Raw genomic sequence first — 13,621 nt, 5'->3', positions numbered from 1 at the left:
AATTCCTCCAGCACTCCAGTCTTCAGCTCTTAAGTCATCATCCCATTGGAGTTATTCGCTCTTTCTCTTTCCTCCGCTCCCTTTAAAACACCTCCTCTCAATTCCGTGAAATCCTGATCAAGAGAAATAGAGCTTATCTGAAAATCGGACTCCCTCTCTGAAGCCTATATTTAGTTCCTGTTAGTCATGCTGATTATAAAAGACATACCTCAACAGAACTGGGTCTGATGAGAGCCACATACTGAATAATAAGCCCAATGATGAATTTAAGTTATTTTTTTCACAAACTGAAAAATATATGTACTTTTCGGTCTCAGAGGAAAGTACTATTTCCTTAAAAGTTAGATAGAATAGTTTCAAACCGCTCTTGAGAAATATTAACAATGAGCGTCAAAACATTTAATAGTTACAAACTTACCCAGACACGCAGCGCCAGATACATGACTGTTGTTTCTCAGTGCTAGACAAGATTAGTCTTACCCACTTGAGAATACTCCATGTTGTGGCCTATTGATAGGTTCAACTCCGTTGTGGATTACTCTGGTTGGTTCGCGAAGAAATGGCCCAGTCGAAATTGATCATGAAAATAGTCAACCCCACAGCTTCCTCTTCCCCAGAGTACCAAGGCCCTGGGCAGGTCTGAGGAAGCCTCCCTAGAGAACATGGTGGTGGATGCTGGAACTGTCGACAGAGGACACATCCCACCTGGACCCCAGCCATTTCAAAACAGGCATCTGACTGCAGTATTTAAGCAAAGCCAGCAACCTGGACTTCCGAACACCTCCGAATAATACTGTTAACTGCTTTAAAACAACAACGGCAGTGTATCTTTACTTGTCTATCTGGACGATTGTGGCGTTGTTCAAATTGTTAGTGGGTTAGCCATCAATGCACATAACAACTTACCCATCGCAAGCATAAAAACTCGAATCCACCATGATGACATGACAAGACATCTAGCGGTAAATCCTGTCTTGCAAAAAGATTATGTCTACAGAGGACTCCCCAGAATGCATTGTGCCCATGCAAAGATTGCATCCAATTGTAACGGATCATGTCCATCAGAAAAACAAGCTGCGACTCTTACAGCCCAGATGTTTTAATTTAGTGTTGTATCAAGATAGATCAAACATGTTGATCCTGGCATTAATCAGGCACCAGTCAGATTTCTACGTCAGTCAAATCCTCAGATGTTTGGGTCAATGGTTTCCCTCCCCCCCCAAAAAATCATCGGAAACCATTTTTTCACAGTGACGCCCATCAAATTCATGGAGTTATTGAATCTCTGACATACTGTACTCCATTTGCTCTACAACAGTCATACTGACTCCAACTTCTAAATACAACAACGTGAACACTGCAGTCCATCTCACTGAACAGTACGTTTCTCGGGCTCTTTGTAGCCGTACTTGTCAATCTCACTTGAGACAGGTCTTTTCAATGATGTATGCCACAGAGGTTACGGCTGAATGCAGTTTACATACATAATAACATTCCATGCAAATTCTTACTATCCCACATAAAAGCACCACATGGTGCTGAAAATGAAGACGCCGAAGTTATCTTGAGAGGTCACCTGAAAAGATTCAGTTTACAATTGCTTACCGTAAGAATACAAAGTTTATGTTTTTTGGGGGCCTAATTCACAACATGTGCAATACTGCCCGTTAAACAGCTAACTGCAATAAAGCAAGTAATACCTCTATCAGAACTTATAGGTACACACAGTATTGCTCCTTACACAATGATGTCACTGCCAGCCGTTACACAAGAACATATCATTTGGATAAACTACCTCCAGAACCGGTCATCATTTTATTTTACTCCACGCGTATAGCAATCGCCCGTACAAACACACACACATTTGACTACCATCACACGATGCAAAACACTGAACGTACAGTAGTAGAACTATAATTAGGAATGTGTGGCAACAACATAGGGGTTCAAAACTTCAGACAAGACGGTCACTCACCTTGTCAAGGTCCCCGTGGCGGAAAACAAAGAAATAAAACAATCTCACTGACACCACACGTGCAAAACAAAGAGTAAAACGAAGGAGCAAAAAAGAGAACTGGGGCCCAACCTATCTTCATCCATTTCCTCGCATATAGGCCTTACTCTGAGCTCTGGACATGCACTGGCTGCTCCGAGGGAGAGAGAACGTGTGTGTGTGTGATAGAGAGAGGGAGGGGAGAAGCAGAGGGTGGACGGGAGGAAGGCAGGGAGAGACGGATGGTGAGGGAGGGAGGTAGGGAGAGAGGGATGGTGAGGGAGGGGGGGGAGAAGAGCAGCTCTGTCCTCCTTTCCTTTCTATGTCTCGCTGAGTTCTTACTGGGATGGCTAAGGTCACAGTTTTAAATCTCAGGTAGGCGAGGCTCGATGCACCATTTTACCTTCTCAAAGGGAGGGGACATAGTGAAGGCAGAGACCGAGAGGGAAGGAATGATCGAGAGAGACTAAGGAGAGTGAATGCTAGGTCAGTGCTGAGCATTCTATATGCGTAAATGTCTCTGAAGACTTTCCCTCCTCTGTCTCCCCTCCAGCTGTCCTCCAATCATGTCCTCCCTCGCTTCCCCTCCCCTCCCCTCTGCATCCCTCTGCTGCCCAACCCTCCCCTCCCCTCCTCTCTCACTCTGCCAAAGAGTGTTGCTTCATCATGCTCCCCTCAGTTACAGTAGTACAGGGAAACAATCCATTTCTTGTCCGTCCCACCACCATGTTGTTCCATCCATAGAATTACAGACAGTAATTTCCTAGGATCACTATGGTTCCCTCTCCTCAGCACCCAGAACTTTACTCTTCGCTCAGTCTCCAGGTGAGGGGCATCTCTATGCGTTTCTTTCTTATACTCCATAGGTCTCCATTGTGTGCTTCAGAAATCCAAATGTTACGTTTGTCCCGTTTAAGTCCAGCGACAGCGCACAATGACAGACTTCAGAATCCCGGGTACTCTGTGTTGTTTTCCTTGCTCCAAGTCATGAGCGCTATAGATACTAAGGCACGTATCATCCACTATAGCCACTCTCTTCGCTGTCCGTTCCCTCAAATATACTCCCTAAACTCTTTTCATTTATACCCTATCGTCCTTCCAACCTTCCCGCCACTGGCCATGGTCTCACCTATCCCGTCTCGACCGTCCGACTCCCCTCCCTCCTTCCCTTCCTCTCTCCCCTGTCTCATATCTCTCTCAGTTGATAGCAGTCACACCCGCCCTCCGTCCTCTGCCCAGCGCTATACTGCAGACTACATAATGGGAATTGCTTCCTTTCCCAATCCCTCCCACCCCTCTTCCTCAACACACATGGTGCTGCAATATGTAACCCAAGGTCACATCGTCCTGAATTCAGAAGGACTGCGTGTGTGTGTGTGTGTGTGTGTGTGTGTGTGTGTGTGTGTGTGTGTGTGTGTGTGTGTGTGTGTGTGTGTGTGTGTGTGTGTGTGTGTGTGTGTGTGTGTGCGTGTGCGTGTACGTGTACGTGTGTACGTGCACATGTGTTTTATGTGTGTGTGGTGGGAAGGTGCAGAATCATAAATCCGTCAATCCCGCCAGGAACATGTCACTTCTACAGCACTGTAACGGCCTCAGTGAAGATGCACATATCAAACCACTCATGAAGCTCCTTACGTCAGTCATCAGTGAAAACAATTTCATTGTGGTGAACAAGGTGGTTTATTTATATGGAACAATTAATAATTCAAGAAGATGATCCACTGCTGATGTGCTAATGTAATGTGTTATATGAGGAATGTACTTGTTTTTTCAAAATAATCAGTTCAATTTACACACACACACACAGTAATATTAATTATTGCTGTGAATTCTGCTCTGTTATTGGACTGCACCTGGCAAGGTTTTCTCTATATATTATTAATCATCGAGAGATTAATTTACAAACTAATTATGGAGTCACCTTCCCCGGGAGACCCCTGCATTGCGTGCCACACACATGCAAGCGCGGAAGCATGCATGCAAGCACACATGTGCACTGACAAACTCACACACACGCTTCCCATGCCAAGGTGACAGCTGTTCTCAGATCAAGGTTTACATCATGTTGAATGACAAGCATGAATCACCTCATATAGAGTAGCTCTCACACACACACACAGACACACACACGCACACACACACACACACCCCTTTACACACTCAAGACTAGTGGTCGGAAGGACTGGTGGAGTGTATATGGGAGTGCTTTATCAAAGTGGGGATGTTCGGCTATAATATTACTCAATATTTAGCGTTTTTTGTTGACATCATCATTTACATAACCATTGACCCTTGCCCCTCTGGATTCTGTCATGTGAACCTTCATAGGTCAATTACAGTGACTCTTTTTAAGGGGTCTCTGTACCTCTCACCTTGCAGCACCCCTCATCTCCACACCCCTCTCACACACCCACACCCCTCAATCTCACACACCCTCCCCAGGCATCAAGCACCCACTGCCATGGGAATGGGTCACCCGACACCTACTCCCACTCAACCGGTGACAGGTGGTGGAGGTCACGCATTCAGGGCCCTCAATCATATGGATGACAGGGTTAGGGTGGGGGTGGGGGTGGGAGAGAGGCAGAGAGCGAGGCATGGGCAGTCAAGCTCAAAGCAACATGTACAGGACATTCTGTGCGTGCACATGGAAATCAGTCGACGTGATTGCGATTACCATAGCCTTTCATAAACTTTGGGTTATTTTAGTGGTATTTTCTGATTTCATCCTTATTAGGAGAGTTTGTTGATAGAGTGAAATGCGTTTGTGATAAAGTATCGTCAATGCTGCTGCAGAAACATGCGACAGAGATGTTTTAGTAGGACTATAAAGACCCCATACAATCTGAACATGTATCAATAACGGCATGTTACTGTGCATGCATGCACATCAATTATCTGGCATGGCATCTGATCTGGTAGTTGACCTCAGTGACTTCACTGGTTACAGCCTGCGTTACAGGAACCACTCAGATTTAAAACTCACAGAGAGAAAAAAATGAACTGTCTTTGTTTGAAATCCAACTGGATTGAACATGAACTGATGGAATGGTACATATAGGGGGAATTAGATGAGTCACGGAGACAAAACACAAGTGTGTGTGGCTGAGTGAAATAAAAACAGCTTTCAAGGAAAAGTCATTATTCTAAAATATATGGAAAGTTGATGGAGAGTGGTGGGAGGTGATCCAGGATGGAGGGGGGTGTAGATGGCAGTGTACCCAGACAAACCCTCCTAAACCTGGCCACGGGCGCAGTGGTAGACAGGGTGGGTTGCAGGACCCTCTAGTGTGAGGGTCCTGCAATCAGGCTGAAGGCCCCCATTCAACTCCTCTCCTCTCCCATCCCCCTCCCCTCTTTCCCTCCTGCTCGCTCACTCTGTCCTCCATGTCTCTGCTGCAGTGGCTCTCCCTCCGCGCTCATTCCTCCCTGTGCCGGCTAGGGAGACACATACCGCCCGCTGCCTGCTGCCTGTCTGCCTGAGCTCCAGGCTCTGCTGTCCTCTCCGCTCCCTCCCCCCACATGCAGCTCTCCGTAAGGGGCAACGCTGACATCCCCCGACTGCCTCCACAGCTCCATTGCTATGCGGTGCAGATGCTCGCTCTCTCTGAGTGAGTTTTTTTCCTCTCCTCTGCTTGCTCTAGCTCTCAGAATGAAGGATTCAGCAGATAATCAGTGTGTCGGCGAGTGAGAGAGCGACTGAAGCAAAGAGAGAGAGAAAGCCTGGATCAGGTGCAGGAGCCTTCCCTTCGTCTGTCTCTTTCTGTTACTCTCTCTTTCAGTCTGTCTTCAGCCTAGCACATACAGAAGGGTAGACAGAACTCATAATCCAGGAATAAGCCATCAATTCACTCTCCTTCTCTGGGACTCACTGCAAAGGAGGGAGAAGAGGAGGGAGACACTCACAGCAGGACTTTGCAGACTGACAAGTCTTGCTTTTTATTTCTTTGCTCGCTCTGCGTCCCACCTGACCCTACCCCTCCCCTGCTTGCTCCAGCCAACACACACACACCCAGAGTGTGTATCCAGGGGAGGACAGACAGACATACAGATAAACAGACGGACGGACAGATTGCCAGACGGACGCAGTAGGATATGGAGTCCAAAGGAAGCGGCAGGTTCACTATGTCCAGGTGTTTGCGCTCAGGAGACACCGTCCATACCAGTGTTGTCGTCACACTTCTGCTCGGTGAGTCCAAAAGCTGACTTTATACTGCCATTTTTCGTCTCCTTTCTCTCTCTCTCTAACGCTCTCTTGCTCTATCTCTTTATCTCTCTCTCTCTCTCTGCACCCGTCTCCCTCCATCTACCCCTGGGGTGCCAGCCAAATCACTGCAGGTTCTGCCGAGCTTGCAGAAATGTGTCCGACGCCGGGGAACAGGGTTGCACGCTCATTTACTTGTTGCTTGTAAGGCGGGGGTTTATTTGCTTACACGGCTCACGCTTTTCTATATCGGGAGACTCAGAGTCATGTGTTTCAGCCAGGTCAGGGCAGCAAGTGCTGCATCTTGTTATTTCACTAAGAGAGTGAGCGGAGGGGATGAATTTGAGATGTCAAGGCGTAGATCCAGAGTCAATAAGAGGATGCCGGTAACAATGGATCCTGTTTAGGGCAAGTGGAATTATGGGCACTGCCAATGGACCCTGCCAAGTCAATGAGTGTGATAATGTCGAATGTTTATATCTTTAGGGGGGAATGGAGGGAATGATCCATGGGACAAGACAATATACATCTAGATGAGGCAGTGGGATGGAAGTTGTCATGTGAGGAACACAGTGTAGTTGTCAAAAGACAGCCCTTTACACTGCCTTCTCATCAGAGGAACTGGCGATGCAGATTCAACTACGCACTTGATTCTGTCACGGTACATTTACACACATCACTTAATCAGGGACATATTGAACTTATACAGCTGATGAGATGAAGTGTAAGGTCTTAATACAGCGAGGGAAGTGTGTAGGAATATATGGAGGAATATCTTATTTTGGGGAAAATATATTTAATACATCTTTTTTTAAAGTCAGATAATGAGCAGGCTGGATCAATAACTACTCAAATCATAGGATATCCATCCATTCTCATTCTCCTCAGTTTTCTTCCTGCAATTTGTTTATTATCCTTTTACATGTTTTGTTTAGCTATGTACAGACTAGTGTGACCACTAACAATGATCCAACAACCACATGGTACCCTACATTTGTATGTCTGGGTGATATGATATATTATGATACACATTGCTCTATAGGTTTGCTTTGTAGTAGAGTACCTGACTGCTTTCAACACATAGTGCTGTATAATGTACAGTAATACAATATAGTTACTCAAGCTTTGGACCAACTAAACCCTATGTATTTGAGAATCCACACATGATCATATCAGTTTGTTATCGCTAATTGTTAGCGCCTACTGTTATATGGACACAATTCTTAGTGGGGTAACCTAAGACTCCTCAGCATCTTTTGAGTTGAGTGCCTTATTGACACTGACATCAACCCACCGATCAAATAAGAGCAAGGTCACAAGATTGCACAAAACATCTTAAAACAAGTTTTTGAATCCAAATTAGCATACGATTCTAAGGAGGCTAACACAGCAGAGAGCTGCCCATAATAAATAGGCTTTTCATTTGCATATTTCTTTGAGATGGAATGTGACATGATATTAGATTAGATTATAGGACGTCCCTGATAAGTAGCCTCTCCTGTCTGTGTGTATCCATGGCCAGTTTTCTCTGGATTCTCTGCCTGGCGGCTCTCCTTGGCTCTGCGTCAAGGTGAAGTACAGGCTATAATACTACGATATGTCATTTTTTTACAGCTGGGGGGCAAAGGGTTAATGTGCATGTTCGTATATACACCCCTAGCGTATAGTGGAGGGTTTAACCTCTAACACAAAAGATTGGGTTCACATGTCGACCAGCCAGGCCTACAGTAGGGCAAGCCAACACCCCCTCGAGCCATTCATCAGAGACCAGGGAAGGATTTATAATGTTGTTGGGATGTTTGTGTGTCTATATGTCCCATATAATGGCCCGGCAGTTATATCATTAGATGCTATGGTCATTCTACATTGGCAGAGTGGAGAGAGAGACTACTAGACTACAGTATATGTACATTCCTCAGTTATTAGCTTTCTACCTGAATGTTGTGTAAAATATATGATTGAATATGAAACTATTTGTGAGAAGATGTAATGTCATGTTTACTTTTTAAACAAGATACTTGTTTAGGTAGAAAGTTTTAACTAGTCAGTGGCCACGCCCCCGTGATGCCAGACATTGCATTAGGCATCATGGAACAGCCCCTTCTTCTATAAAACCAACTTCCGACAACATTTACATTAGACAGCGTGCAGCGGTGGCTACACGGCTGACAAATGGTTTAAAACTACAAGACCAGAAAAGCATGAAGTGGTGGCTACATGTTGGAATGGCTAAGAAATCTACAAACTAAAGTCAGAGAACGCCGGGACAGAGACCCCACGTTGAAATGACTACAACACGATAGGCCATGAGACCATAAAGGTATGGAGTGGTAGCTACATGTGAAATGGTTAAGAACTACAACTCTATAGGCTGAGAAGACCATACAGCATGTAGCGTTGGCTACACGGCTAGAAATGGTGACTCTAAAACATTTCCACAGAAGGAGCAAATCTTAGACGAGGCCTTTTCGGTCTGCAGCTGGAAATGTAGGTAGCCTAGGATGAACAATACGACAACCGCCGAAACATCTATTCTATGCGACAACATGGGTACGCCTGACGTATCCATTAGGAACGCAACCAGAGACTTTTCTGTCGACTCTCTCCAGCAGATGGACCGGCGACCACAGAGAGAGACAACAAGACATACGCACGTAAATATGTAAATTACAATTACTTTTCAAATGAGCGGTTGTTCATATTCAAAGTATTAGCAATTTCTATGAGTGTAGTTATCAGCTATGAGTCTCCAACTCTTGAGCGGGCCCCACCCCCTTTCCTTTCTCTACCAAGCCGTCATATTGGTTTCGTCCACTAGGAACTTTTCCTTGGGTCATGTTTAGTACCCAATGCATAACTAATGGTGTGTTTATCATGTATTTCTGTGATTGATTAAGTTAGTTAGTAAATAAATAATTAAGCCAATTTGTATATTGCTGATTCATGATTATATGCTAGGGTTCGTGCAGATATCCAAGGGTTTGCGACATTCAGTAATGAGACTGATGAGTACAATTCATTAATAAGCGACTGTTTTGATAATATATGAAAATATCAGAAGAGTTGTATTTGGGAAAATGACACAATACAAACAACATTTTTTTCCGAGGTGCCTCGACATCCTATTAAATTAAAGTTACATGATTAGTTTAATCTCGTAATTAAATTACACAGAGAATTTTATATTTTTTTTTTCACCTTTATTTAACCAGGTAGGCCAATTGAGAACAAGTTATCATTTACAACTGCGACCTGGCCAAGATAAAGCAAAGCAGTGCAACAAAAACACAGAGTTACACATGGGATAAATAATCGTACAGACAATAACACAATAGAAAAATCTGTATACAGTGTGTGCAAATTAAGTAAGGAGGTAAGGCAATAAATTGGCCAATAGTGGTGAAGTAATTACAATGTAGCAATTTACACTGGAGTGATAGATGTGCAGATGAAAATGTGCAAGTAGAAATACTGGTGTGCAAAAGAGCAGAAAAACCAAAACAAATAAGGGGATGTGGTAGGTAGTTGGTTGGTTGGATGGGCTATTTACAGATGGGCTGTGTACAGCTGCAGCGATCGGTAAGCTGCTCTGACGGCTGACGCTTAAAGTTAGTGAGGGAGATATAAGTCTCCAACTTCAGTGATGTTTGCAATGCTATGGTGACCAGTGAGCTGAGATGAGGCCGGAGCTTTACCTAGCAAAGACTTATAGATGACCTGGAGCCAGTGGGTTTGGCAACGAATATGTAGCGAGGACCAGCCAACGAGAGCATACAGGTCGCAGTGGTGGGTAGTATATGTGGCTTTGGTGACAAAACGGATGGCACTGTGATAGACTGCATCCAATTTGCTGAGTAGAGTGTTGGAGGCTATTTTGTAAATGACATCGCCGAAGTCAAGGATCGGTAGGATAGTCAGTTTTATGAGGGTATGTTTGGCAGCATGAGTGAAGGAGGCTTTGTTGCGAAATAGGAAGCCGATTCTAGATTTAACTTTGGATTGGATATGCTTAATGTGAGTCTGGAAGTAGAGTATACAGTCTAGCCAGACACCTAGGTATTTATAGATGTCCACATACTCTAAGTCGGAACCGTCCAGAGTAGTGATGCTAGTCAGTAGGGCAGTTGCGGGCAGCGATCGGTTGAAGAACATGCATTTCGTTTTACTAGCATTTAAGAGCAGTTGGAGGCCACAGAAGGAATGTTGTATGGCGTTGAAGCTCGTTTGGAGGTGTGTTAATGCAGTGTCCAAAGAAGGGCCAGATGTATACAGAATGGTGTCATCTGCGTAGAGGTGGATCAAAGAATCACCCACAGCAAAAGCGGCTCCTAGAGATGAACGTACTTTGGTGCGAAAAGTGCAAATCAATCCCAGAACAACAGCAAAGGACCTTGTGAAGATGCTGAAGGAAACAGGTACAAAAGTATCGATATCCACAGTAAAACAAGTCCTTTATCGACATAACCTGAAAGGCAGCTCAGCAAGGAAGAAGCCACTGCTCCAAAACCGATATAAAAAAGCCAGACTACGGTTTGCAACTGCACATGGGGACAAAGATTGTACTTTTTGGAGAAATGTCCTTCGGTCTGATGAAATAAAAATAGAACTGTTTGGCCATAATGACCATCGTTATATTTGGAGGAAAAAGGGTGAGGCTTGCAAGCCGAAGAACACCATCCCAACCATGAAGCATGGGGTGGCAACATCATGTTGTGGGGGTGCTTTGCTGCAGGAGGCACTGGTGCACTTCACAAAATAGATGGCACCACGATGAAGGCAAATTATGTGGATATATTGAAGCAACATCTTAAGACATCAGTCAGGAAGTTAAAACTTGGTTGCAAATTGGTCTTCCAAATGGACAATGACCCCAAGCATACTTCCAAAGTTGTGGCAAAATGGCTTAATGACAACGAAGTCCAGGTATTGGAGTGGCCATCACAAATCCCTGACCTCAATCGTATAGAAAATTTGTGGGCAGAACTGAAAAAGGGTGTGCGAGCAAGGAGGCCTACAAACGAGCTCTGATAGGAGGAATGGACCAAAATTCACCCAACTTATTGTGGGAAGCTTGTGGAAGGCTCCCCGAAATGTTTGGTCCCAAGTTAAACAATGTAAAAGCAATGCTCCAAATACTAATGAATGTATGTAAACGTCTGACCCACTGGGAATGTGATAAAAGAAATAAAAGCTGAAATAAATCTTTCTATCTACTATTATTCTGACATTTCACATTCTTAAAATAAAGTGGTGATCCTAACTGACCTAAGACAGGGAATTTTTACTAGGATTATGTCACGTCCTGACCAGTATAAGGGGTTATTGGTTATTGTAGTTTAGTCAGGACGTGGCGGGGTATTTGTTTTATGTGGTTTGGGGTTTAATGGGATATGTATTTATGTAAGAGGGGTGTTTGATTCATGTGTTCCGGGGTTTTGGGGTAATGTTCTTGTTTTGTATTTCTATGGTTTCTATGTTGTGCATTTCTTTGTTGGCCTGGTATGGCTCTCAATCAGGAACAGCTGTACATCGTTGTTTCTGATTGGGAGTCATACTTAAGTAGCCCCTTTTTCACCTATGGTTGGTGGGAAGTTGTGGTTGCATAGCTGTGTGTTTTAGCCTGCAATCCTGTTCGTTCGATCGTTTTCTTGTTTTGTTTGTGTTCAATAAAAGTCATTATGAGCACTCAACCCACTGTGCCTTGGTCCACTACGTACGACGACCGTTACAGATTAAATGTCAGGAATTGTGAAAAACTGAGTTTAAATGTATTTGGCTAAGGTGTATGTGGCTACGTTGAAGAATCTCAAATTTAAAATATATTTTGATTTGTTTAACACTTTTTTGGTTACTACATGATTCCATATGTGTCATTTCATAGCTGTTGTAGAGCAATGAGAACTGGCGGCAGAGAAATCAGGCGCAGGAGAGCAGAAACTGATTTACAACGGTGTCGTTTAATATCCATAAAACACCGTCAACAGAACAATACAATAAATGGGTCAAACAAAACCCGGCAAATACCAGCATACCGTGCATAAGCACTACAAGAAACAATTACCGACAAGGACATGAGGGGGAACAGAGGGTTAATACACAACATGTAATTGATGGAATTGGAACCAGGTGTGATGGAAGACAAGACAAAACCAATGGAAATTAAAAGTGGATCAGCGATGGCTAGAAGGTCGGTGACGTCGACCGCCGAACGCCACCCGAACAAGGAGAGGGATCAACTTTGGCAGAAGTCGTGACAGCTGTGATGTCTTCACTATTATTCTACAATGTAGAACCTTTGACTGGTACTGTATGTATATGATGGTGTGTATAGACAGTATGGAGAGTGTAGGAATAGAAAAGGTGTGAATAGCAGTAGTTCTGTAGGATGAGCCTTGACCAGAATACAGTATATACAGTGGGGAGAACAAGTATTTGATACACTGCCGATTTTGCAGGTTCTCCTACTTAAAAAGCATGTAGAGGTCTGTAATTTTTTATCATAGGTACACTTCAACTGTGAGAGACGGAATCTAAAACAAAAATCCAGAAAATCACATTGTATGATTTATAAGTAATTAATTTGCATTTTATTGCATGACATAAGTATTTGATCACCTACCAACCAGTAAGAATTCCGGTTCTCACAGACCTGTTACTTTTTCTTTAAGAAGCCCTCCTGTTCTCCACTCATTGCCTGTATTAACAGCACCTGTTTGAACTCGTTACCTGTATAAAAGACACCTTTCCACACACTCAATCAAACAGACTCCAACCTCTCCACAATGGCCAAGACCAGAGAGCTGTGTATGGACATCAGGGATAAAATTGTAGAACTCCACAAGGCTGGGATGGGCTACAGGACAATAGGCAAGCAGCTTGGTGAGAAGGCAACAACTGTTGGCGCAATTATTAGAAAACGGAAGAAGTTCAAGATGACGGTCAATCACCCTCGGTCTGGGGCTCCATGCAAGATCTCACCTCGTGGGGCATCAATGATCATGAGGAAGGTGAGGGATCAGCCCAGAACTACACGGCAGGACCTGGTCAATGACCTGAAGAGAGCTGGGACCACAGTCTCAAAGAAAACCATTAGTAACACACTACGCCATCATGGATTAAAATCCTGCAGCGCTCGCAAGGTCCCCCTGCTCAAGCCAGCGCATGTCCAGGCCCATCTGAAGTTTGCCAATGACCATCTGGATGATCCAGAGGAGGAATGGGAGAAGGTCATGTGGTCTGATGAGACAAAAATAGAGCTTTTTGGTCTAAACTCCACTCACCGTGTTTGGAGGAAGAAGAAGGATGAGTACAACCCCAAGAACACCATCCCAACCATGAAGCATGGAGGTGGAAACATCATTCTTTGGGGATGATTTTCTGCAAAGGGGACAGGACGACTGCACCGTATTGAGGGGAGGATGGAT

At 44.2% G+C, this 13,621-nt stretch overlaps 1 protein-coding gene across 2 annotated transcripts in view; it reads left to right on the top strand.

Moving 5' to 3' along the window:
- The first annotated feature begins 5,235 nt into the window (after nt 1–5,235).
- LOC123729266 (sodium channel subunit beta-4) overlaps nt 5,236–13,621 on the top strand; it is a 31,366-nt gene continuing 22,980 nt past the window's right edge. The window contains exon 1 of one of the 2 annotated variants that reach the window (XM_045703569.1): nt 5,236–6,182. In XM_045703569.1, coding sequence (XP_045559525.1) covers nt 6,089–6,182 — 94 coding nt within the window. In that variant the 5' untranslated portion in view covers nt 5,236–6,088. The remainder of the gene's footprint in view (nt 6,183–13,621) is intronic. The other variant, XM_045703568.1, reaches the window with a different exon arrangement.

This window comes from Salmo salar, chromosome ssa20 (assembly GCF_905237065.1).
Source record: "Salmo salar chromosome ssa20, Ssal_v3.1, whole genome shotgun sequence".
NCBI lineage: Eukaryota > Metazoa > Chordata > Actinopteri > Salmoniformes > Salmonidae > Salmo > Salmo salar.
The sequence above is the reverse complement of the archived record's forward strand: the minus strand, read 5'-3'. Positions and strand labels throughout refer to the sequence as shown.